Source organism: Acipenser ruthenus, chromosome 14 (genome assembly GCF_902713425.1).
Source record: "Acipenser ruthenus chromosome 14, fAciRut3.2 maternal haplotype, whole genome shotgun sequence".
Lineage (NCBI taxonomy): Eukaryota > Metazoa > Chordata > Actinopteri > Acipenseriformes > Acipenseridae > Acipenser > Acipenser ruthenus.
In genome coordinates this window covers 22082695-22108108 of record NC_081202.1, presented here as the reverse complement: position 1 = coordinate 22108108, position 25414 = coordinate 22082695, and the positions used below count along the sequence as shown (strand labels likewise).

Genomic DNA, 25414 nt, shown 5'->3' with positions numbered 1-25414 from the left:
CGCCACAGGGTGGGTGCTATACAAGAGATGTTACATGAAACTGCTCAGTAATGCACACAATGCACAGGGTGCATGCAATACACAAGCTTTAAAAATGACAGAACTCTACTATTTCTTTATTTGTTTACAATTAATACACAAGACATTTTTTCATAATTCATAATTTTATTGCTGAAGATACTGGGATGACAACTGGATAGAAATATTGTGCCCAAGACATTTTTTAACAACTATACCTTTTTCCAGTGGGGTAGAATCTGGAGCAAGATCTGCCATCCCATGCACAGTAAGGGTCTCTGGCCAAGCAACAGTCAGCACAAGCTGCACCGTAGATATGACATCGGTGCAAAGATACCTGAGTAATACCTTCTTCTGAACTTACATAAAGCTGTTGCTGTAAAACACAATCAAATATTGCCGTCACCTGGCATGACACATGTAATTGATGTACTTCAGATGCAAATGTGAATTTGAGTTTACAATGCTTTTCAGGACTAAGAAGAATGCTGTTAACAACAATGCAATAAAAGATTAGCAGGAATACAAGGGGTTTAAAAGTACACATTTCTATATGTCAGTTGATGCAATGTTTTACCCCTGTTACTGAAGTCACCAGAAAATAGACAATAAACAGAAACAGTGATATACAAAGTACATTTCAACAACAAGAAGAAAACATTCCTTCAGGTAACTGTAATATGTATCTCTAGTTTTTTTTAATGTCTTTTACAGCCTTTCTGTTTTTTCCTAAAAACCTTTTATTTACTTTAGGGTGTTCAATCTAATCACTGTTTTGGGATATGAGTAAAACATATATCTTTTGAACTGAGATCAGGGTAGTGTTTCCCTTTGTTAACCTGACTAACATTAAGAGTGCAGAAATGTGTTTCTCCAGACATTCTTGAACATACTAGAGTTCAAGAGTGGTCGGGGTTAGTGGTGAGATGTTCATGGAGGTCTACAGCACTCCTAAAACCCAGTTACAATTAGTTTAATTACAAACAGACAGAAAATCTTAATGTCTTTATATGGATTACCTTTTTGGAAGAAATCTTCATTGAGGTTACTGGAGCATGATTCTGAAAAAAAAAACAAAAAAAAAAAACAGCCATCCATAATTTAAAAACAAACAAATAAAAACATATAAGTATTATATATGTCCATGTGTACATTTGTTGTTGTCGTCTTTGAATTATGCTCTGTATTCATAAAACAGGCATACTGTAATAAATAATGAACTTGGCTAATAAAATGTATAGAGAATTAAATCATTAAAAATAATATGATGTACAATGTTTTTCTTTTTTTTTTAAATTTAGTAGTCACCAATTATTTTTTGTATTTTCTCCCAATTTAGAATATCCAATTATTTTTAGGGTCAGCTCGCCGCTACCACCCCTGTGCTGACTCGGGAGCGGTGAAGACAAACACATGCTGTCCTCCAACCGTCAGCCGATCGCTTCTTTTCACACTGCAGACTCACCATGCAGCTACCTCAGAGCTACAGCGTTGGAGGACAACGCAGGTCTGGGCAGCTTACAGGCAAGCCCGCAGACGCCAAGCCCGACTACAGGGGTCACTGGTGCGCGGTGAGCCGAGGACACCCTGGCCAACCTAAGCCCCCCCCACCCCCGGGCGGTACTCGGCCAATTGTGTGCCACCCCCTGGGAGCTCCCATCCACGGTAGGCAATGGAATAACCTGGACTCAAACTGGCAATGTCCAGACTATGGGGCGCATCCTGCACTCCACGCGGAGTGCCTTTACTGGATGTGCCACTCGGGAGCCCCATATTTTTCTTTTTAAGAAGTGCTACTTTTGCAAAGCAGTCAGCCCATGTGAAATGAATACTTTACAATAAAAATGATTGCAGTCTCTATTAAAGTATGTTTGCCAGAAGCCCTGGAAACGTTGCAGCAATGGGACTTGATGAGGTCATCGCCAGAGGCCTCCAGGGGTTAAGGTCATGGGAAATGGCCTTAACCCCTGGAGACCATACTAAAGAACATCCTTAAAAGGCTATTTAGATATAAACCTGTATCTCACTCAATAATTCTTTCCACATGGCGTAACATGATTTGTCTTGATTGGGCTCTTCACTTGGCTGGCATTTACATAGCCTGGCCCCAAAGATAGGGCACCTGCATTTATTCCTTGAACTGTTGCCAAATTCTCACCAATAAAAGCTTTGATCAGTATAGTAAGATGGTGAATTCAGATGAACAAGCCAAACCTTAAACACTTCCAGCTCCTCCAAGATAAGGGCCTCATTTTTTGATCTGTTACTCGGCAGGACAATTACTTTTTGGACAGTTCCTCGATCTGAAATGTAACAGAACTTTGGTTAATGAGCTGTTTGTAAAAAAAAAAAAAATGTATGGGTCTTATGAAGCAAGTGCAAAGGCAAAGGATTTTTTTCAGAGTAGAATACAATTATGTTGCATGCAAGAAACTACTTAATAATTGAAGTGTTTCACCCAGACAGTACAACTGATTTATTTCCTTCAGACAGAAATGCCTACGCACTTCAAAATAGGGCCCTATAAAAAGTTAATGAATTGACATATTGAAGGCACTTCAATAAAGTGCTACCTCTATTACCCAAACAGATAAGCAAAATAAATTACCACAATCCTTAAAAAGTAATGTTCAACATTTAAAAATGTTATAGTAATATACCCTGAAATAAAAAGAATGATTCCTCAATTTTTAAAAGACTCATAACGGGCCAAATAAATTTATATTTTCAGGGGTTCAGGAGCAACTGAGATCCATAACATCAACTGTACAGTCCCTGAAATGACTAGTTATTGCAAGTCCTAATCTGGATTTACCTAAAGAAACCGTTGTAAGTTCAGGTACTATCTCCTGTTAACAGAGGTGGGAAGGATAGGATGCCACCCCTCGAGGAGGTGGAGGAGCACAGCAGCACAGACAAAATGAGGCATATCACAGGGTTATACTATTTATTTTATATATAGGGCAGCCTTCATTTGACATGTTAATCATCCCAAAATAGAGTTATAGGAATACTTTTAAGTGATGTGATTCCTTTCTATCAAAGTGGACAAAATTGAGTTCAATGTTCAGTTACTACTATTCCTCAATTCCTATGGTCTTATATTTAAAAAAGATTATCAATATGTGGTACTGGTATATATTATTTATTTATTATTTCTTAGCAGATGCCCTTATCCAGGGCGACTTACAATTGTTACAAGATATCACATTATACATTATTTCACATTATAATGATATCACTACCAAGGAAAGAAAAGGAAAGAAAATCCCAGAAATGCACATGGCAGCCCACAGACAGACTGTACTGGCATCGAGTCAACAATGTTGAACACGCAAGAGCAATAATATTCACCAGATGTGAATGACCACCCCATTCGCTTAACTCTTGTCTAGAGTGTTTAATTCACATTTTCACTTTGTTTGGTCTTGAAATAATTGAACCAGCAGTACCATGAGTTACTAACTGGAAATGATCCATAACTCATCTTGATCCCAATTGATATAGGTATCGTTTTTGCTATCCATATAACTTTACCAACATATGGAAAAATAACAAGACAAAGGGTTAGCTTGTCATTGAGCTGTTCCTGGAACTCGATGGAGGCAATGGAAAAAGCAAAACATTTTGCACTTTGTAACTCGCAAGCTATAAAAAGGCTCATTTATTTGGCATATTGCTGTCTTGGGTTGATGTTACTGACATTCATGTTGCATGAACTCAGCAGCAAGGTGGACATATGCATTGTCTGCCAGATGTTCATGTTCACTCCTATATGATGTTGCTGTGCACTATGAAGAAAACGTGTGCCAAGTCAAGGGTGTCTTGTATTGTAAATCTTTAAAGATTGTGTCTCAAATGAAAGCTGACAGGCAGTGCAACTATATATTTCCAGTTGAAGCATAGTGACATTTTTTCATATATATATATATATATATATATATATATATATATATATATATATATTGCTGTGCAAAAGTCTTAGACATGTTGCATTTTTCTACTCTGATGCATTTTGAGCATCAACAATTTACTCAAAGCCTCCATTAGTGTTTTCTACTATTATAACAACCTTGACTTGCATAAGAAGGAAAAACATTGAGTGAAATAGTTCGCATCACTCGATTTTCAAGGTGTGGTATCCAAAGCATAATCAACAAGTACAGAGAAATAATTGACAAACCTATATATACACACCACATGAACAAAATACTATACACATTTACTACCTGTCCCAAGAAACAAGATGTGGTATCTTCCATCTGCAGCATTTACTTGGTCCACAGCTATCTTTGTATATTTGTAATCTGCATGAGTCCTCAAAACAATTGGTCTTTTGTACATGGGATAGATTGGATTGTACATCATGGGGTGATTCCTAATAAAGGTAACTACATCATCTGGGAAGTCCTTGGTCGTCAATATGTTTGGTGTGAAAGCTCCTCCAGGACACTACAGTGTATTAATAACAAATAAAGACATTGATTATGTATGGACTTCAGAAAATCTCATTTTATATATCTTCATTATTCTACGCATTGACAACACTTTAATTTCATGTTACTGTGCTACAAAGAAAGAAATGTGATTAGAGGTAACCACCAGACACTTCTACACATATTATAAGTAATTGAATCTAAAAACAGATCATAATACAATTAATAAACATATTTGTAACATGTTTATATCGAATGTTATAAGTAACATTATACATTCTAAAAGGACACCATTTATAAAACAGCAAACAATTACTTACTGTACCAGGTCTTGGGTAAGGGATTCTTTCTTGAAATGGAATCCACTGGTGGTTAGGGCCATCCTTGTGGGCAAATGGTCCATTAAACACAGTCAGAATGTCAGCCATATTGTAAACACACACAGCTGAGCCCTTGAACACTGAACTGGGTATATAGAAAGTAAGAAATGTATAAGAAACAGCTCTATTCCTATAGCACAGATCTCCAGAACTCAGATCCCTTTCTCTCCATTTTTGTATGAATCTAATCCCTTTCCAATATATGGACTTCTATAGAACTGCACACATGTCTTTTTGTGTTTATTTACAGTGTTGTGATGTATGTGCTATGATAACTTTAAATGCTGAGCTGGACAGAAGCACAAAGCATTGAGTATATTCATTTTAAGGTCACTGAGTAAGCCAATGGCCACTAGCACAAGATTCAAACTAGGCCTTTCTGTTTTACCAAACCTCAACGATTAGGATAAATAAACTGCATATGTTATACAATTTGTATTTAAATAAATTCATATTAATGTAAAATTACGCATTTGGAAACATAATTCTAACATCACCCTTGTGTCAGTGACCAATGTGTGTACCATGGCCTAACTACTAAAGACTGTAAGGATTAATTACACTCATGATAAGCCTGCCAACAAATAGTTGAACTCAATAGTTTGACTTTTGGTTGACCCTAGTTACCCATTACTGTTGAGTTTACTCTTTTAGTATTCCACAGGATTTGAATAGAGAAGTATGTGGTTTGGCCAGTTGCATATAAAAAAATATATATATATTTTGTATGTATAAGATTGTGTGGGATTCGGAAGCTCCATGTGTTTAGTTTGGCAAAACCCTGCATATCATATAGAACCAAACACTAATTGTATTTCATGGATATTATGAATGGAGAGTATTTGCTGGGTCAAGTTGTGCTAGCTCACATTATAAACTGATAACATCAATACATTTAGTTCTGCTTTAGGATTGTGCTGACATCTGTATGAGCAGCATTCTGCCCCAAATTTTATATGCACAAAGCTTTTTTACACACTGCAGACTCACCATGCAGCCACCCAGAGCTACAGCGTCCTGGGCAGCTTACAGGCAATCCCACAGGCACCTGGCCAGACTACAGGGGTTGCTTGTGCACGGTGAGCCGACGACACCCTGGTCGACCTAGCCCTCCCTCCCCTCGGGCGATGCTCGGCCAATTGAGCACCGCACCCTGGAAGCTCCCGTCCACGGTCGGCTGTGGAATAGCCTGGACTCGAACTCGTGATGACCAGGCTATAGAGCGCATCCTGCACTCCATGCGGAGCGCCTTTATTGGATGGGCCACTTGGGAGCCCCCAAAAATGTTATGTTAATTAACATTTTGTATGCTTGTAACTTTTCTGTACTGTTGTAAAGTAACTTTCAAATGATGTGCGTGAGTTTTTTTTAATATAGATGCTCCTTAATCGTATCCCGCTAGGCAATGAATGGCAAAATAACGCATTTAATGTAATTCTCGAACATAACAGGCTGACAGTAAAAAAGAAAAAGAAAAAAAAAAAAACGTTTGCACAGTGCAATATAAAGTGCGTTGAAAGGACTGGCTCAGCGAAAATGGAAATAACCAAACAGCAATGAACAGTAAGTAAGCAAGATTCACAAGAACCAGACTTTTGCTGTCTGGTCAGTGGTTCTGACAAGACACTGTACAAATTCCCTTAAAACGAGATGGCCGGTCCAAAACCAGACAGTTGGCAAACCCTACTGAATAAGCCAAGGCTACAAAAACAAAGCTTTATTGTTGCTCATAATAATACACATATATGGGCTTCAGCAGTAACAGCCATGGGCAAGTTCCAGTACCAACATTCAACATGTTAGCCGGATAAGCCACAGTATGTGTGGATAAACCCCAAGCTAAGCAACTTTATGCCAGCACTACATATAACAAGAATACAATTAAACTAACAAAGTAGAAGATTGCTTTGCTATTTTGAAGAGGTGCCACGGTTGGGTACAGATTGTGCTTTCTTGGTGAATTCTTTCTGTCAAATTAAATCACCAGCTGCTGTTTTCCAACTAAAGCTTACCTCGAGGATGTGAAAATTCCATAAACCAAGAGGTTTTTAGGTTTTTCCGTTTCCATTAAAAATATATCCTCTGGAAGTCAAAAAAATGAATGTGTTACTATTGAAACAAATCAAATTAAATGCTTTTAATTAAATGCCATTGAGTGAACTTTGACCAACACAACAAATATACATTTCATGTACACATGTACTGTGTTGTGTTTTCTTACATATCACATGAAATTGGATATCTGCTGTATGTGGACTTACATTGAGTCATACCTTTTACCTTTTTGAAGTATAAAGACATACCATCCAAAATGTGATTTTTAAGTGGGAAAGCAGTACTATAACTTGTAACTGTAAGGACTTCATTTTGCAGTTTACATACCTAGCTCATCAAAGTATGTCTCTGTGCCATCATCGTCCATGACTGAACATACCAGCCTTGCCTTTAAAAAGGTTGTCCATTTGTTCACTAGGCTACGCTGACCACCAATATCATTCTACAACCAAAAGAGCAAAAAAAGTACATATTGAGGAACTGATAAAAAAAATGTGTGATTAGTAGTGCTGTAGATTAATATATATTTATATTTATATATTAATATACATCATCAGTAGGTCTGTTGTTTAAAGCCTTTTTTGTTTTAAATTAGGTATACAGTAGAACCTCAGAGTTACAAACACCAAATTTAAGAACTGACCAGTCTACCAAACACCCCACATGAAGAAGGCAACATTACTGTACCAACAAATGTTTCCAAACAAAGGTAAGGCAGATTTCGAAGCAAGTACGGGCAATTTTACTAGCAACATTTTTGTTTTAAACAAAAAAGGTTTTTTTTTTTCAAGCCAAAGTAGGCTGAATGACTGCGGAAGCTGCACAAATGCATTTTGTTTCAAATAAAATAAAAGCAAGCACTACGTTAACCCAGGTTTTACTGGAAGTTTAATCTGTGTTTTTGCCACTTAAATTGATCATTTTAAAGACTTTAGAACCATAACAATATGAGCATTGCATTACTGAGCTGTATCCTTGCATTATTGCCAGATTCAGGATGTGTAGATAGCAGGTGTACATATTTATTAAAATCACTGAAAACTGATTTTCAGAGTTACAAACATTTCAGACGTACGAACAGCCTCCATTCCAAAGGGGTTCGTAACTCAGAAGTTCTGCTGTACATTCTACATTGGTCATTTCATAAAGATGAAAACATGAATACTGATCATTTTACAATAAACCTTTGGACATGGTATCATTACATCCTAGTTTCGTGAGCGTAATATATATATATATATATATATATATATATATATATATATATATATATATATATATATATTACATATATTTATTACATTTATTTAAACTTAAAGTGTAGACGACTGAACCGTACATAACCCTTACTGGACATATTCTAGCAACCATGGCATGGATGTGCTTGGTATTTCCATTGTTGTCTGTCAGTCTCTCTCTGAAGAAGAAGTAGAGTTTTGCATCATTGGGGTCTGATCCATCCGGGATAAGCTGCGCATCAATAAAAATGGGTTCTAGGAAACAATAAGATAAAATAGTTGGACTGTGGAAATTCAATTATTCTTTAAATGCAATGGGTTATGAACTACAGATGTTCTGAAGTGACTTCTAAATTCCTTCACCAAAATGCATTATTTACAGTTTAATAGAAAATGAATAATACAAATATAGAAAAGGTAGATGGTAAATCTCTTACATCTAAGAACTCCCACTTTCTACATACACAATAGTTCTGCAATATTACCAGTTTGTTAGTTTTATACATGCCTTAATCATGTGATGTAAGCATAGGATTCTTTATGCTATTAGTTGTAAAAAGCTTAACTCGATAAGGAGATTTCATTGAAAGTATATGACTGATTTTAAATGTTAACTCAGATACCAGCTGTAATGGAAAGCAAAACCTAATACATTTTTATAAAGTATTTTGCAGTATTTTTTATAAAGTATTTTACATTCATACCGCTTAGCCACTTTGAGTTATGTTGGTCTGTCCTCACTGCATTTCTCTTGGTAAGGCTTCTAAAAATGGCAGCATCAGTACCCATGAAGTCTATGAACATTCCTGAAAACAGTTCTTCATCTAGGCAGAAGCACATTAATATTAATACAGTAAAATGTATTTAATAACACTATGTTATATAAGGGCACCTTTGATAGGTATTACAAAGACATCAACAGAGAAAACAAACTTAAACACATTCCTGTATCAACACTTTAAAGCTGCCAGTTGCTGATCAACCTTCAACTTGAGCAGAATTGGGTTAAAAGAAGTTCATATTACACATAAAAAGCAGGCCAGCCAGATGGAAATTTCCGATAATACAGTGCTGCATTATGCTTTGCAGGTGAGCCAGATCTTGTTTTATATCACTGGTGCTTTTGGTTTGTAAAAGCGTATTTGGTTTATATTGTTTAAAAAATAATGAAACGCTCTTATTAATTATTTTTTTGTGACTACTATATCTTTAACAACATGGAACTTGAGTCAGCCCGGTAGCAGCTGGTGAAACTGATGGAGGTCTTGTGAAATTTGGCTGGGTTACCTGAAAAATGAACCCTGCGTGTGACACCGAACACTGAGTGTGTCAACATGAACTTGATACTGCTGAACCCATGAGACTTCAAAGCCCAGCTGTGACTGACAGGACATGGGGCAAGACAAATGGGGTTAAGGAAAGACTCTTTGCAAATAATAATGTGTCTAGTGTCAGTACAGGAATAACTGAAACAATGAAATCAATGCTTCACTTACTGATCATGACTGAAACTGTATTAACTTTAGGGTTGAAAGAACAGCGTCCCTTTCCGGATTCAGTCTTAGAGTCAATAAAAAATACTTTTTCCTGCAGAGAAAAAAAAAAAGTAAATTGTATCCCACTGTGCATAAGGTTTCGGTATTTTAGGAATTACATTTTAGGCCCTCCACCCATATCACCAGAAGGAATTCACATTTTACAATCCCAACAGAATGTTATCCAAAAGGAATGAACGCCTGGACATTTTCCATACACATTTTTGTTATCTTTAAAAGTAACAGACAAAGTTAAATGATTCCATTTTATTGCTCTTTCATGGGCCATTAAATCTAGATTTAAGTATATTGAGAACAGCAGTTCTAGGCTACTGTCTTTATGAAGGTATGAAATGCCTACCATACATATAAACTGCAACTGGAACAGTATTTATTTATTTATTTATTTATTGTTATTAAATGTATTAGTCTGAAAATCAATTGCAATATGACTTCCAAATCTACATTTGTTGTACAGAGAACAAAGTTCTACTTCAGATCTGTATGCAAACTATTTACATGCATATTGCAAAGTCAGTTTGTAAAACCGAATATGTTAACAGTAATGCATATCCTAATTGCAGTGTCTGGGGCGTCTATTACGGTACCGATACAAGACAAACTGAATTGCCCTGCTAGTCTGGCAGATACATACATCATTTTTCTCATGTGCAGGAGAACAGTTGAGAGCTTTTACAGTATATGTTCTTTATCACGCTATGCACTCAACAGTCATATACAATTGAATTCATGTCAAAGCTATTTTTTTTAAATGTCAGGGATAGGAAAACAGCTTCATTTTTGGTGGGTTAAGCTATTATTCTCCTGTTGACAGCCTCATCAAAACAAACGCTTCTGGAAACATGTTAGGGTGAGTGATTTGTTTTTCCCAATAGCTACCAAGCCCCTAATGCATGTATCAGGTCTACAAATACGTCAATAAAAATGTTCCCACCAACACGTTAAAGTATTTCAGAATTAAGCATAAATACAAGTAGCTGTCGAAACAAAATCAGATGTAATCAGAATGAACTTCTATTCATTTGCTAAACCAGATTGGCACAAAACCTCAGTGAATTTTTTTTCAGCTGAAGGAATTATTTAAATTTGGCAGCATATATTATGGACAATAAACCACACTCTTTTGAGCAGAGGAAGGCCTACATATCCCCTTTCTGTTAACCATGGTACTACATTTTTGCCTTTACAAAAAAGACCCTGTTGGTACCTGGACTGAATGCTCCACTGACACAGATAAACAGATGAGTGCGATTGTATGGTTGGATAACATGTACAAAGTTGGCACAGCTGTATTAAAAAAAAGGTATTTTGCCTGAAGGAGGCTTCAAGTTGGTCTAACCCACAACTTGCTGTGTATCTGACCATGACACATAGATCTTTAAAATGTTGGAGCTTGCAAATTTTACAATACTAAAAATACAGAAACAGCACTGCAGGTTTTTCTGTAGAACTGTTTTCAACTTTTATATTCATCCAGGTCTGAAACATTGTTGTTACCCTGAACCGTTAGGGCCCTGCTTTTACAAAATAAAGTAGAAAAGCTTTTTAAGCAGTTATCATCATATAAAAAAATGATGACAAGCCAACAAATGGTTCTTAAATGATTAATTCAGAGCAAGTCCTTCTTACAATATATGCTTTATATAATTTAGTTTGTTGGGTTACAATTAATTAATTAGGAGGCTGTGTTGTCCAGTGGTTAAAGAAAAGGGCTTATAACCAGGAGGTCCCTGGTTCAAATCCCACCTCAGCCACTGACTCATTGTGTGACCCTGAGCAAGTCACTTAACCTCCTCGTGCTCCGTCTTTCAGGTGAGACGTAGTTGTGAGTGACTCTACAGCTGATGCATAGTTTACACACCCTAGCCTCTGTAAGTTGCCTTGGATAAAGGTGTCTGCTAAATAAACAAATAATAATATTTGTGTAGTACTGTACTATGTGTATGCTGAAAAAATAAGCAAATAAACTAAGAGTTCAAAAATACTGTGTTAGGTTCTGTTCCAGTAGGAGATAATTCCATTTAGTAATGCCATATCTAATAGGTATATTTTCCATTCTAAAGGGAGTTCCCAATCCTTACATCAGCAATACACAGCTGGTAATATAAAATTAATTATTGTGGTTCAGGACTACGCTCTTTAAAGGAAACCAGAAACACATTCCAACAATAATCTTATTGTGGCTGTTATGAATTATGCATTTAGGTATGAGCTGTTTATGTGAAGTTTCTGCAAAATCTACATTCATTATGGAAATGTAGGAATTATGGAAAATACTGTACTTGGATGTATAAGAGCTGGTATCAGCTTGTAAACCCATAGCCAGCCAATCAGATCATAAATACTTACTTCTGACCTTCGACCTCTGTTGATGTAAGTGCACACAGGACTGAATGCTCCACTGCCACAGATAAACAGATGGGTGCGATTGTATGGTTGGATAACACGTACAAAGTTGCCACAGCCGTACTAAAAAACAGAAAAACAGATACTTAGGTTGCATTATAAATAAATTAAATACTTGCCATACCACTGATTCTGACCCAAATTACTTACACTAGCAATAGCTTTCATTTCTGTTATAGTCTCCTGGCCAGTTTCTACCTAAATAGAATACCCAATGTACAGATAAGGATGTAACGTTGGGCTACAGTAATGTTTTATTTGGTCAATTCCATTACTTAAAGATTAGTAACAGTATGGATAGATCTATTCACTTTGACCGTGCTCTCATTTTTCTCTTTTTTTTATTTCTTTTTTTATTTACGCATCAGTTACATGGCTTAATAGGTATACAATAGGAGACATTTATTGTAAGAGGGGGGAAATTGGACACAGTACTTTCCACTGTGTTATGGAGCAATAAAGTTTAAAGTGTGACAGCTTGAAAATTGAATTCTGAATTAATCACATTACAGCAACATATCAAATTCAAGGAAAGAAAAGAAAATAATCAGGGCTGAGTCAAATTGGGAATTGCCAGTGGGCTAGAATAAGGTACAAAAAAACAACAGCTGCCTCACCCATCCTCAGGACACATTCAGAGATGTTTGTGACACCATCAGTGGATACAGATTTACTGCCTTGGGGAATCATACATGTGCAAATATACTGAAGTCAGATGGGAATCTCAGAATTCAATTTGGACAATATCAGTCTAATTACACACTATCGTTTAACCTGACTGCATGATAAATACAAATTAACAGCTTGTCCAGTTATAGAAAAGTTTCCACTGATTTATCTTCCATGAAACACAGAAACCATACCAAAATAACAGTAAATTCATTTGAATATGCAGATTACCTAAAATGATCATGTTATTAATGAAGCCTATTGCCTATTTAGACATGTTACTTATAGGTCTATATTAAAGAGTAAGTAGCGGGGTTCCGAAAAATATAGCGTTACACGTCCCCACGTGTTGCTACAACTGTTTAAATAACATACCTGTAATGTTTATTTTCATTGTTAACATTCTGACAACTTTTTACATTTACAACTTTAAAGTCTGTTTCAAAGCTCTTTTCAAAAACTGATAGTGTAAGGATTAGTGCCCACATTGTCAAACAGGTAACACAGCAATAATGATCCATGATGTGGTATGGAACTGAAAAACCAGAGCACTTGTTATTATGTTTTTTCTTTTTTTTATCGCTTCCTGCAGTGATTTGGAGGACAGATCTCAAACCACAGTGCACTAGAGCAGACATTTTGAAAGTGCTTGAAACAGATTTAAAGTTATAAGTGTAAACCTTTATCAGGATGTTAACAATGAAAATAAATTACAGGTACATTATTTAAACAGTTGTAGCAACACGTGGGGATGTGTAACGCTATATTTTTTGGAACCCTGCTACTTACTCTTTAAGTGTTTATAGAAAGGGCCTTAAATTAGCAGGCCTTGGGTTTTCATTTCATTGTTAAGTGCAACAGCTCTCTTAATGGACTGCTCGCTGAAGGACAGTACTGTTGAAATGACTGCCATCTAATATGCAAAAGGACAGCGATATTAGACTTATGATGTAAGTTATAAATAGCTTAATTTCATACATTGAACTCTACTGTTGATCTCTAAAACAGTAGATTAAAATGGTAATGTGGTAACTGTGGATTGCTAAAATAGGAAGCTGTGAAGCACTGTTAACACACATTTCAACCTCTGGGTACCTTGTTCAAATATTGCCTATACTAAAGTGACCAAAATAACTTTGGGCTGTCTCAGCTGAGCATTAGGACAGTTAGGTAAGACACACAGAAATGACGTGTTCCACACTATACGGAGGTGTTGTAGAAAGAATAAGAAAGTGTACTTGATCCATGAAAGGAGTACTTTATTATATAAAGTGTTGGTAAATGCTCACCTTTGTTGTCCTTCATTAACAATGACAAATGCTTCTCATTCTTTTAGTCATGTATGTATGACAACATGCACAATGTTCAATGTTAATTTAGCAGTATGCTAACAGGTATGACATTCCACTGCTGGCAGCACAATAGAGTAAGCCAACTCAGAGGTGAAGCATTTTATTTCCTTCTTACCGTCGGATCTTTGCCAGCCATTTTGCATTCTTCGATTTTGCTACTCGATGCTGGCCAAAATACCTGATAAGGGGAAATGAAAAAAGTATGACATAACACACAACCAAAGGAGTAAATAGCTTCAAGTTGAATGGTCACAATGTCCTAGGATTCTCCAGACAATCTCAAAGCAAAGCCAGGTAACAGCAGATACAAAGAAAAAATATAATATCTGCATTGGAGCAACAAAACCTACAGCCACTCTGAATGATAACAAACAGCATTAGGGATCAGTATGTTCATGTTGTTATGAGGGGAAAAAGAAAAAAAACATTTAAAACAGTAAGAATCAAATTTTGTTTTTCTATACAACCATTTTTTATTTGAACTTACAGTCAGAGACTCTTGGGTAATGTTATTAATATTCAATGACAGGATGTGGTCTTTGCTGCCCACATAAATACGATCTTGGTCTTCGTCCATTTGCAGAATCCTATAGTCCATGGGATACTGAGACACGCTGTGGTGCTGGGACGTTTGTGTAGCTTGTAGTTCTGAAATGGAAACAGTTAAAACATTATAAAACCACATAGCCATTAGTGATTGTGGCAGAACTGAGACCCTGCACATGTAAAGTGTTTTTTTGTTTGTTTTTATTTTATCGTTTTGTAAATAAAGTTGGTTTCATTTGAAAAATTGTGTTAAATATGGCAGGGCTGGGGTTAGACCCCTCCCAGATAAAACCAGGGTGGAATGTGGCCAGGTGTTAATAGATTTATTGATTATCAAATAGCTCTGACCACGTGTTCTCTGCAAGCTTGAGATGGATTGGCCAGTCTAACCTTGGTGAGTGGAACCAGGGTGGTAAGTTTATTTGAGTGTGTGCCAGGGAGAAGGTTCCTGCAGCAGGACCTCCCCTTTAGTGGGAGCACTGCTGAGATGCTTTTTGGCAAACTTGTATTTTTCGCTGTTTTTACCCACTGTGTTTTGTTTTGGCATTTTTTGCATTTCTTTTGTTTACACTTGCGTGTATGTCCTCCCTCACTAGGTAATATCATTAATGCAACAGCACCTGCAAAATATTGTAAATAAACCCGAGCACCTGTGTCTCTCACAATCTCTCACAGAGGATTCCCACACCCCGTTTACAGTGATATAAAAATATTTATCTCTATAATGCATTTAAAGCAACATATGTTTTGTGAATAACAGGCTTGAAGGCTTATATTAGGTGCTGAGGCCTGCCCCTGTAAATAATGGTGGGGTTTTGTAAAGGAAATGTGTTTTGTATGATTTATAAATAATAATTTTCACAAATAAGTTTGTGCTAGATATGGCAGGGTTGGGAGGTTAGACCTCCCTCCCTGCCTAATTGAAACTTAATGTGTAGCAGGTGGCCAGGTGTTAATTGACTAATTGATTATCAATTAACCCTGGCCACATGCCTGAAAAAAGGGGCTGGAAAGCCAGTCCTTGGTTCTTCTTTTGTTTGGGCTTTCTTCTACAAGCCTGGAGGTGACTGGGAAGAATCCACACGACTGTGTGGTGAACCAGGGTGAGCTACAGATTATCACTGCGTGTTTAACCAGGATAATTGATACTGCGAAACGTATGGATTAATTTAGAGGATTTAAATCCCACAACAGTGTATTTAGTTGTGTTAGGGAGAAGGTTTCTGGTGAGGGACCTCCCTTTTAGTGGGAGCAGCACACGGCCCAAGCTTGGCCACATTTTGCTTTGTAGCTGTTTTTCCCCACTGTGTTTGTATATATCCTTCCGCACTAGGGCTACCATTGCTGGTACCCTAGTGGTGGCCACCAACCACTGCAACTGCCTGTGTAAATAATAAAACCTGGACGTCTGAGCAGCGTTACAACGTCAAATCCTCTGTGTCTCTCTCATCTCTCAGCCGATACCCACACCCCTGCTTATATGCATATACAAACAACAGCAACAAGAAGGAGACAAACTGGGACAAAAAGTGCAATAAAAGCTTGCAAGGAATTCAATACAAGCCTAAACAAATCCAAAGAATAGACTGAAGACCACAGAGGGATGAGGTCATGAGTTGGTTATGTTTTATTTAATTTTCCAATTGAAACAACAGTTGCACTCCACACTGTTGGCTTGTCTTTGTGGCATGTTTTTTCACCTCATTAGCTGCCAACAAATGGAAACTAATTTTGATTTGAATAATCACACACATTGATTAAAACTATACAATATTATACAGTTATACACTTTACAGACATTCACAATGGCAGGTGAAAGGAGTGTAGAATTGAAGTCATACTGTGTGCCCATGACACAGATAAAATGCTTTATTTAGCTAGTTTACATGATTTTGCATGTATAAATAATATAAATAACAGGTTTGTAAATGTAAATGATTATCAGCAATTTCAGAATCTAGATTAGTGTTCCCAAAAGAAAGACCACACACACAGGTTTTAATAAGTCAATGCATGCAATTTAACATCACCTTCACCTTACACCTCCTTTGCTGGTGTAAATAAAGCCATTTGCATGTCCCCTTTCTCTCAACTTGTTTGTGTGCAGATTCCCAGAAAATAACAAAACACCTTCCTCACAGTGAGTCAAATGATAGCATTCAAAGAGGAGCTCTGTTCACCCAGCCAATGCAGTTCTCATGGCATCAGGATTGGCACAAAAACAAGTTAAGACCACTGGGGAATTTTAATAGAGTTTCAAACGACACCAAACAAATGTAGTTCAGTACTGTTTTGCAAGGAATCCCCTCTCATTAAAATGTAAGGTCAACCCATCTATAAGCTAATGTTGTGTAGGACAAAAGCTATGAAAATGACTGCTGTGTCTTTGTGTTTTTGTGGTACCAAACTCCACTCCATTGCATTAGTGTCATACTCACTTCTACTGAAAAAGTACAACAAAGGTCTACAGTATGTATAAAATACAGTTTTTCTTCATGATAGCGTTGTGGACCAGCACAGTTTATTCTACTTTAGTGATAAAGACAAAAAGGCAAAGACTCTTGCATGACAGATTGCCCATACTTTAATAAAACCACTTGAATCAGAGCCTTTTCTCTCTCTCTGGGGAGAGTCATGCCATTCTCTGCTGAATAGTGCAAACAGATAGGGAATCATACAAATACTTTTTTTCATATCATATAGGACTCCTTTCCCTGTGATTTTTTAGAGGGTGTTTACAAGCCAAGTAAGGCTTGTAAACATTCTGTCAAATAAGGCTTGTATTATTCTGTCAAATAAACGGACATGTCAACAGTTTTATGGTCTATTTAAAAGCAAACCTTTGGTTTATATACAGTGTGTGGCCCATCAATTTCTTGGAAAATAAAGTTGTAACTATTTATAACTATTTGTAATTTCTAAAGCCATTTCAAAGGCCTATTTTCCCAGAGGAAGAAAACAACATTATAAAACTAGAAAGAGACATACAGGAGTTAGTTGTCTGGAAGTAGCAGTTAAAATATTGTTCTGCATCAGCCAATCAACTTCCAGCTATAGCGGGCATTAATACACAGTAGATGCCAGCTGGAACGTCACCGCATCACCTGTCAATCAAATTTAAAAACAATCCATGCAAGTACTGGCTTTTTCTTTTTGACTTGCTACATTTTTAAGTGTAGTTCACATCTATTGGACAGTAAATACTAAACAAAGACACAATTGGTCCAAATTCAATTTATTATCCACCAAAAGCAGCCAATCAATACTTTGCATCGACAAAAGCAACCAATCCTGTATCTGCAACTGCCGAGTCAGCAAATCACAGCCTGTCAGCTTGACTGGAGCGCAGACACAACATCTTTCAACAATAACAAAGCGAGACACGGACAGTTTAGTAATATTGCTCAATTCAGATATCTGGCACTGTTCAGATAAACTTAAAAGTAGCCCAGACAAGTAAAAAAATGATTTGTTCAATAAAGACTTTTTTTTTCTCTAATTATGTGTGATCCTTTATGAAAATTGTTGGGACTATTTTCCTAAAACTTCTCAGTGGTAGGGTACCCAACAAATCATTGTAAGTTCAAGGTAAATGTAGGTTTTAAAGTGCTTTTTTAAAGAAAATAATGAGAAAAATAGTTTTCTAATAGCGACAGTGCCGCCTCGATGAAGGCTCTACCATGTGTTAGTTGACTGACTTTCATTAGCGACCTCCCTTTGGACTCGGGACACATAACTCCAGTCGCGGTCAACTAACACATGGCAGAACCTTCATCAACAGGCACTATCACTCAAATAGTTTATACTTTATAAAATATAATTTAGTAACAAATCAGACATAACATACAGTACAGGTTGTGTTAGACCGATTCATTGCTAGGGCACCCTTAAAGTAATGCAAGAGGGCTTTACTTATAAAGTAATGTAGCAAATTTTGTCTTCTGATCCATAAAAAAAACAAAAAAAAAACATTTCTATCTGGCCAAATAAGACTAAGTAAGATTAGTTTATTGAAATAACACTTGAGCAGGGTGTAAATGTAGGCCGGTGTTGTGCTAAAATAAGAAAATAACATGGCAGGGTGGTTTACAAGTGTAAGGAGGGCCAAATAATAGTTCTGGAAATCTAAATCACATGTCTTTGATCAATATCTCTGTAAAGTGCATTTTAATGGTCTTCGCAGCTGGTTACAGGACATGACTATTACAGCGAACCCACCACCGTGCGTCCATCGCTATTTGAAAAGAAGCCAGGATTATTATTATTAGTATTATTATTATTATTATTATTAATTTTTGTTAAAGAGGGAAGCAGAATGTCGTTTCACTTTGTTATGACTTTATTTATTTATTTTGGTACTGTATGGCAAATAATAAAAAAGAAAGTGCTTTGAACATGAATTGCTTCTGAAGTGTCCTTTATCGAAACTCTGCATGGAAAATACATCTTACTGAAGAAGAGCAACTTGTTAAGGTAATGTGTAAAAAAATAATAATAAATAATAACAATAGCTTGAAACAAACCATGCAGCTACTTCACAATAACTTAAGACCCAGAATGCATCTCGGGCAGGCAGCAAGTATAGCTACAAAGTTGTGCGCGGTGATGCACTGTACTGGGTCCCGCGGTGATGGGGTTGCACTGTACTGGGTCACGCGTTGGTGGGGTTGCTCTGTACTGGGTGATGCGGTGGTGGGGTTACGCTGTATTGGGTCACGCGGTGGTGGGGTTACGCTGTACTGGGTGATGCGGTGGTGGGGTTACGCTGTATTGGGTCATGCGGTGGTGGGGTTATGCTGTATTGGGTCACGCGGTGGTGGGGTTGCACTGTACTGGATTACGCTGTATTGGGTCACGCGGTGGGGGGGTTACGCTGTATTGGGTCACGCGGGGGTGGGGTTGCTCTGTACTGGGTGATGCGGTGGTGGGGTTACGCTGTATTGGGTCACGCGGTGGTGGTTTTACGCTGTATTGGGTCACGCGGTGGTGGGGTTGCACTGTACTGGGTCACGCGGTGGTGGGGTTGCACTGTACTGGGTCACGCGGTGGTGGGGTTGCGCTGTACTGGGTCACGCGGTGGTGGGGTTGCACTGTACTGGGCCACGAGGTGGTGGGGTTGCGCTGTACTGGGTCACGAGGTGGTGGGGTTGCGCTGTACTGGGTCACGCGGTGGTGGGGTTGCACTGTACTGGGTCACGAGGTGGTGGGGTTGCACTGTACTGGATTACGAGGTGGTGGGGTTGCGCTGTACTGGGTCACGTGGTGGTGGGGTTGCGCTGTACTGGGTCACCCGGTGGTGAGGTTGCGCTGTATTGGGTTACAAGGTGTTGGACGTGTGGTGGTGGGTTTGCTGTAATAGACGCGCTGTAGGGTCCGGATACGCTTGCAGCCAGAGAGTGAAAACTTACTGTGTATTGAACCTCAGCTTTAAATGTGTGTTTAATCAGAAGAATCTGTAATCTGGGATATTGCCAACTGCAAAGCTGTGCAGTTTATTATTCCTCGTGAACAAAAGATCTTTAAGTCTAAGGATGTTTCACACTAGCTTTCTGAATAAGCTGTGATGTGTACCACCAAGGGCGAGCATGTAATGAAAAACATACTATGTATAAAGTTGGGACTACACAGTAGAATCAGACAATAAATAACTCTTCTCTAGATCCAAAGAATTTTCTTGGCAGCAGGATTCCCCATTCCTATCAAAACAGCTACCGTTTTCATTTCTGCAGTAATTACAATAAGATACATACTACTGGTACCAATTTTTTTATATATATTGTGAGAATATTGCTTCCCAGCTGGTGATTATAATAGAGAATCTCTTCAATTAAATGTATAAAAGTCAGGATTCCATATCACTTTGTTTTAAAAGAAAACATGCAAAACTTATTATTTTGCTTCTGTATAGTTTGTGACACTTAATGTTATATACAACACATGCCACCTTTCACCAGAGCAGTAGGAAGTCATCGCCAACACTACAGGTACATATACAAAACACTTCACTACACAGCACCAGAAATACTAACCACAGTATCGTATATCCACTCAACGAGGTTGGGAGCGTGAGACATTAATCATTTTGTCTAAAAACTGTATACATCAGAGAGAGGCTGACTGCCAGTAGCTAGGATTGACCATGGGACCACCTGCACATGTCTGCTTTACCCTCCTACATAAGATCTTCTGAGTCAAGACTGATAGCCCTGTGTAACTGGAATGGACAGTGCGAGCACCAGGCACAGTCCTAAAATTATTAGTTGGCAGCGGTACCACAACGTCTTATCCCTCTGTTAACCTTTAAAGTAATTCTAACTGACATGGTGGAAGGTTTTTTAGATTTTTAAAATAGTTTTTAAAGAGTTACAGTTGATATTATGTATATATCAGTGCTCCTTTGACGGACTACAACTGTTTAGAAAGTGTCTTTATAGCTCTAACAAAATTGTATGCCTCTGGATTCACATGACTGTTAAGTGTGTACCCCCTTTTCTGAACCATTTATTAAAACTATAACTACATCAGCATTCAAAATGTTCAACAGAACAATTCAATGGCACTGCAACATACCATACAAATACGGACAGTATTGTAAAGATAAAGCTTTTTTCTCACTGTTTTCTTTGTAAAATTGAAGCTGAACCTGGAATATAAAGTATAAAGGAAATACTTAACCAGGCTTTTTTATTTTTTACATATTTAAATACATTTGTAGGCTTTGGGATAACCTTGACTAAAGACTAATTGTTATTAGTACACTATTTTAAGAAAGGAAAATTGCACCCTGTAAAGTTACCAAACCAGGAATAAAAAGCTGACTTAAAATGTAGACTTAAGTTGTTTCTTATTTGACTTATAACTGTAATGGTGTTTTCCCTCATAATTTAAATGTGAATTGATTTTTTTTTTTTTTACTTCTTTAAAATAAGGGCTTTGAAAATCTGTCCCTTTGTCTTCGACACAGAGAGAATTTTGCATTTTTGAAAGGCATTGTTTTTCTGTTGTGAATAGTTGGATAATTTTACTACGCATTTTATAATCGCTATGTGTATAGAAATTCTGACTTTAATCGATAAAATACATCTTTACTTACACACAAGAAACTATTTCAGATTTCAAGTTTTTTTTGAGTAGTTCAGGGGTCAAGTGCCTGTTTCAGAGGTACTAGATCATACTTCAAACCACACACATCTGCATTATACAAGGTTATTACATTTATGAACTGTTAGTAATAAAGCAACGCTCCTAAGTCTGTTTTCAAAGAATAAACAGCACTGCCTGGATAAATTGTTTACTACATGAATGTGAACTAAGAAATACAGCTTAACAGTAACCACACACAAGTTGAATATACAGTCATACATAACAGACTGGAAGTGCTCATTAATTGCTCACCTTTAGAATTAAATACATATTTCAAATGCATCTTTCTAATTAACATGCCTGTTTCAGCTGTTTAAAAAATGTCTTACTTTGACATTTTAACAAACATTCTGCTTATTCTTAAGGATATTTGTTTAATCCTGGACTGCAACCAGCTTTATAAACAAACTACAGTAAGTTTTTTTTTGTTTTTTTTTTACTGTTGCAGACACAAGATGATATAAAACAGCTTCAGTCTAGTCAAGACCCCACAATAAATCAAGCACAGCTTTATAAAAGGCATGTCGTATGCATACAGGCTAAAATAATTGAATCTGTTCAATCTTGAACAATGAAGACTACGCTATGATCTGATACAAGCATTCCAAATTCTAAAAGGTATTGACAATGTTGACCCAGGGGACTTTTTTGACCTGAAAAAAGAAACAAGGACCAGGGGTCACAAATGGAGATTAGATAAAGGGGCATTCAGAAATGAAAATAGGAGGCACTTTTTACACAGAGAATTGTGAGGGTCTGGAACCAACTCCCCAGTAATGTTGTTGAAGCTGACACCCTGGGATCCTTCAAGAAGCTGATTCTGGGATCAATAAGCAACTAACAACCAAATGAGCAAGATGGGCCGAATGGCCTCCACTCGTTTGTAAACGTTCTTATGCTCTTATAATATAAAGTACCAGTATTATAAAATGAAAAGGGACTAGAGATTAAAATAGTAGAGTTAGGACAAACAGGAGAGTTAGGACTTTCTGTGACTTAATCTCCTATTTCATTTTTTGTGCATATGAAAAGGGCTGAGCGACTGATAAGATTTGTATATGTTAGTGATAAAGAACAAATCCTGCAGCTCCAAAGTTTTTATTCTGATTTCTTTACACTTTACAATGTTTAAATACTTTTAGACAAAAAAGACATCTCAAACCTTAGATGAACAATAAAGCTCAGCGTGAACCTGAAAGAGCATGTGCTCCTACATTATTAATTCTGCAAGCCTGGCACTGAATTTCACAGCATGCACTCTGGCATAACTCCCACATTGACTTTAATTGTGACCAGTCATCCATAGGTGAAAGCTCCACATATTCCAGGCTCGCCCTTGTTAATGGCCACAGGTGATTGCCTAAAATGACTAGAAAGACTGAATTCTTTGAAGTAGTCTACATTTTGTGCTTATCCATCTGAAAAGAAAACCCTGCACAAACATTATTTCACACCTAGATCCAAAGCTGTTGTAAAACAAACACTCACTCACTCTCTCTCTCTCTCTCTCTCTCTCTCTCTCTCTCTCTCTCTCTATAGATATATATATATATATATATATATATATATATATATATATATATATATATATCTATAGAGAGAGAGAGAGAGAGAGAGAGAGAGAGAGAGTGTTTGTTTTACAACAGCTTTGGATCTGGGTTTATATATATATATATATATATATATATATATATATATATATATATATATATATGTGACATTTCTATACATGCAAAAGTCACCTTTCAAGGGATCAGATTCATCGACATGGTGCCAGGCATCTTGGCAGCATGTAGAGCTGAAGGCCAGTCTTTAAAATGACATCATGGTGGGGTGTTGACACCTAGCTCTCTCTACAAGCAGCTGCTGAGGGGATGACACGATGTGCATACTGTATGTCATGCAATGATAAGCACCAGATGCTTTCTGAGATGCAGATGTAATGAAGCTCAGAGGGGAAGACAGCAAGACCTTGTAGGGGTGTAGTTGTGAATTGTCTAAAGTCTCCTCTGGGTGCCTCAGTTAAAGCAGTCAAGATTTCAAGCAGAGTTAGATCATTCTACTTTCTAAAGCTTCATTGCTAAACTAAGGCAAAAAAAAAATGCTTAGGGAAAAATTTTGAATGGGTTCCAAAACTTTGCTAAGGAGGGTGCACTTGTACAAAAGTGTATCTGCTCTGTGGTTTTTAATTCTCGGACAGTTTTCAAATGAGCGCATAAGGAAAGGGCAGCATGTATAAATTAAATGTAGTAAAAAAAGGAAATGTAAGACACACAGCTGCCTGTCTGGATATACACATTGTCAGAATATTTAAAAAATAGATCCTCACACATAGTTATACAAAGGTTAAAGTATTTGGCTCACATTAAGATTACATGTTATGTCTCATTTTGCATTCATAGTTTAACTGCCTTTGAATAGAATTCCAGATCTGTAATTATTACCCTAGCAGTCCAAAATATTTATGTGCAAACATATTTTAATTTAAGACAAGCATAGATATGCATCATTCTTTAATGTTTATTTTTATTTTATTTATCAGATGCTGCTAAAAAAAATATTTATTGCAAGTAGCACAGTATCACAGTATCAAATGACTCAAAATAATTGATTTTGCTTTGTTTACTGTATAGCAGGGGACTGCAGACCTGATCAGGAATTTGGTTGTTCTCAAGCCAGGCATTTTGCAGTTACAATCTGTGTATGAATTGCTCTGATTTCTGTCCAAACCAACATGCTGGCAAACTGTTAATCATGCACTTACAGTGCAATGTTACAATCGTGTTGATGTATTTTCATTTTTTGTTATTTAGATGCATGGAGAATTAAAAATAAATAAATGTTGTAGCCCGAATAAATTTGAACTTGAATTTCAAAATGACTTGAACCAATTTTGGGGTGCTATTATTGACTTGCTGGGCATCAAGTATAACTTAACACACTTTCAAACTTTGAGTCAAATTATCGGTGAAAGCAGATACAGGATTCCACAAAGAAAAAAGAAAAAAAGTCTTCAGTTACTATGATCTTTAATGGTTTCCTGATGGGATTTTCTGTATACTTTAGTGCTCTGATTATTATTATTATTATTATTTCTTTCAATCAATCAATCTATTTTTATTTTATATAGCGCCTTTCATAGTGGACCACCATCACAAAGCGATTTACAAGATGCAGATCTTTATTTAGCAGATGCCTTTATCCAAGGCGACTTACAGAGACTAGGTTGTGTGAACTATGCATCAGCTGCAGATTCACTTACAACAATGTCTCACCCAAAAGACAGAGCACAAGGAGGATAAGTGACTATAGACCTTTTGAGTTGCATTTGGGTATAATTCTATAAACTGTTGCTTTTAAACAATTTTGAAAGAACTATATACAATTCAATGACACATTTTTTACCACTGTACCAGTCTTTATCAGTGTCTTTTTTTTAGTATTACTACATATACCACCATTGAGTGTTTTATAGATTTATTTAAAAAAATATTTACCAGATTATGGTTGTATGCTGGTTGGATTCAAACTGCACGGCAATTTATTACCAACCACAAAATAAAACACATGCAGATGCAAACACGGATGTGTCGAAAGATAAATACAATTATATTC

General features: G+C 36.9%; 1 protein-coding gene across 3 annotated transcripts in view; it reads right to left on the bottom strand.

Moving 5' to 3' along the window:
- LOC117419651 (semaphorin-3C-like) overlaps positions 1-25414 on the bottom strand; it is a 46011-nt gene that overhangs the window by 5422 nt on the left and 15175 nt on the right. For all 3 annotated transcript variants that reach the window (XR_004547288.3, XM_034926214.2, XM_034032630.3), the window contains exons 3-15: positions 14598-14758; positions 14226-14288; positions 12033-12152; positions 9624-9714; positions 8832-8951; positions 8240-8382; positions 7217-7331; positions 6847-6916; positions 4775-4919; positions 4248-4470; positions 2233-2321; positions 1038-1079; positions 237-394 (exon numbers count right to left, since the gene is read on the bottom strand). Coding sequence is in view for 2 of the 3 variants with exons in the window: in XM_034926214.2 (XP_034782105.1) it covers positions 237-394; positions 1038-1079; positions 2233-2321; positions 4248-4470; positions 4775-4919; positions 6847-6916; positions 7217-7331; positions 8240-8382; positions 8832-8951; positions 9624-9714; positions 12033-12152; positions 14226-14288; positions 14598-14758 (1540 nt within the window). In the remaining variant the exon portion in view is untranslated. The remainder of the gene's footprint in view (positions 1-236; positions 395-1037; positions 1080-2232; positions 2322-4247; positions 4471-4774; positions 4920-6846; positions 6917-7216; positions 7332-8239; positions 8383-8831; positions 8952-9623; positions 9715-12032; positions 12153-14225; positions 14289-14597; positions 14759-25414) is intronic.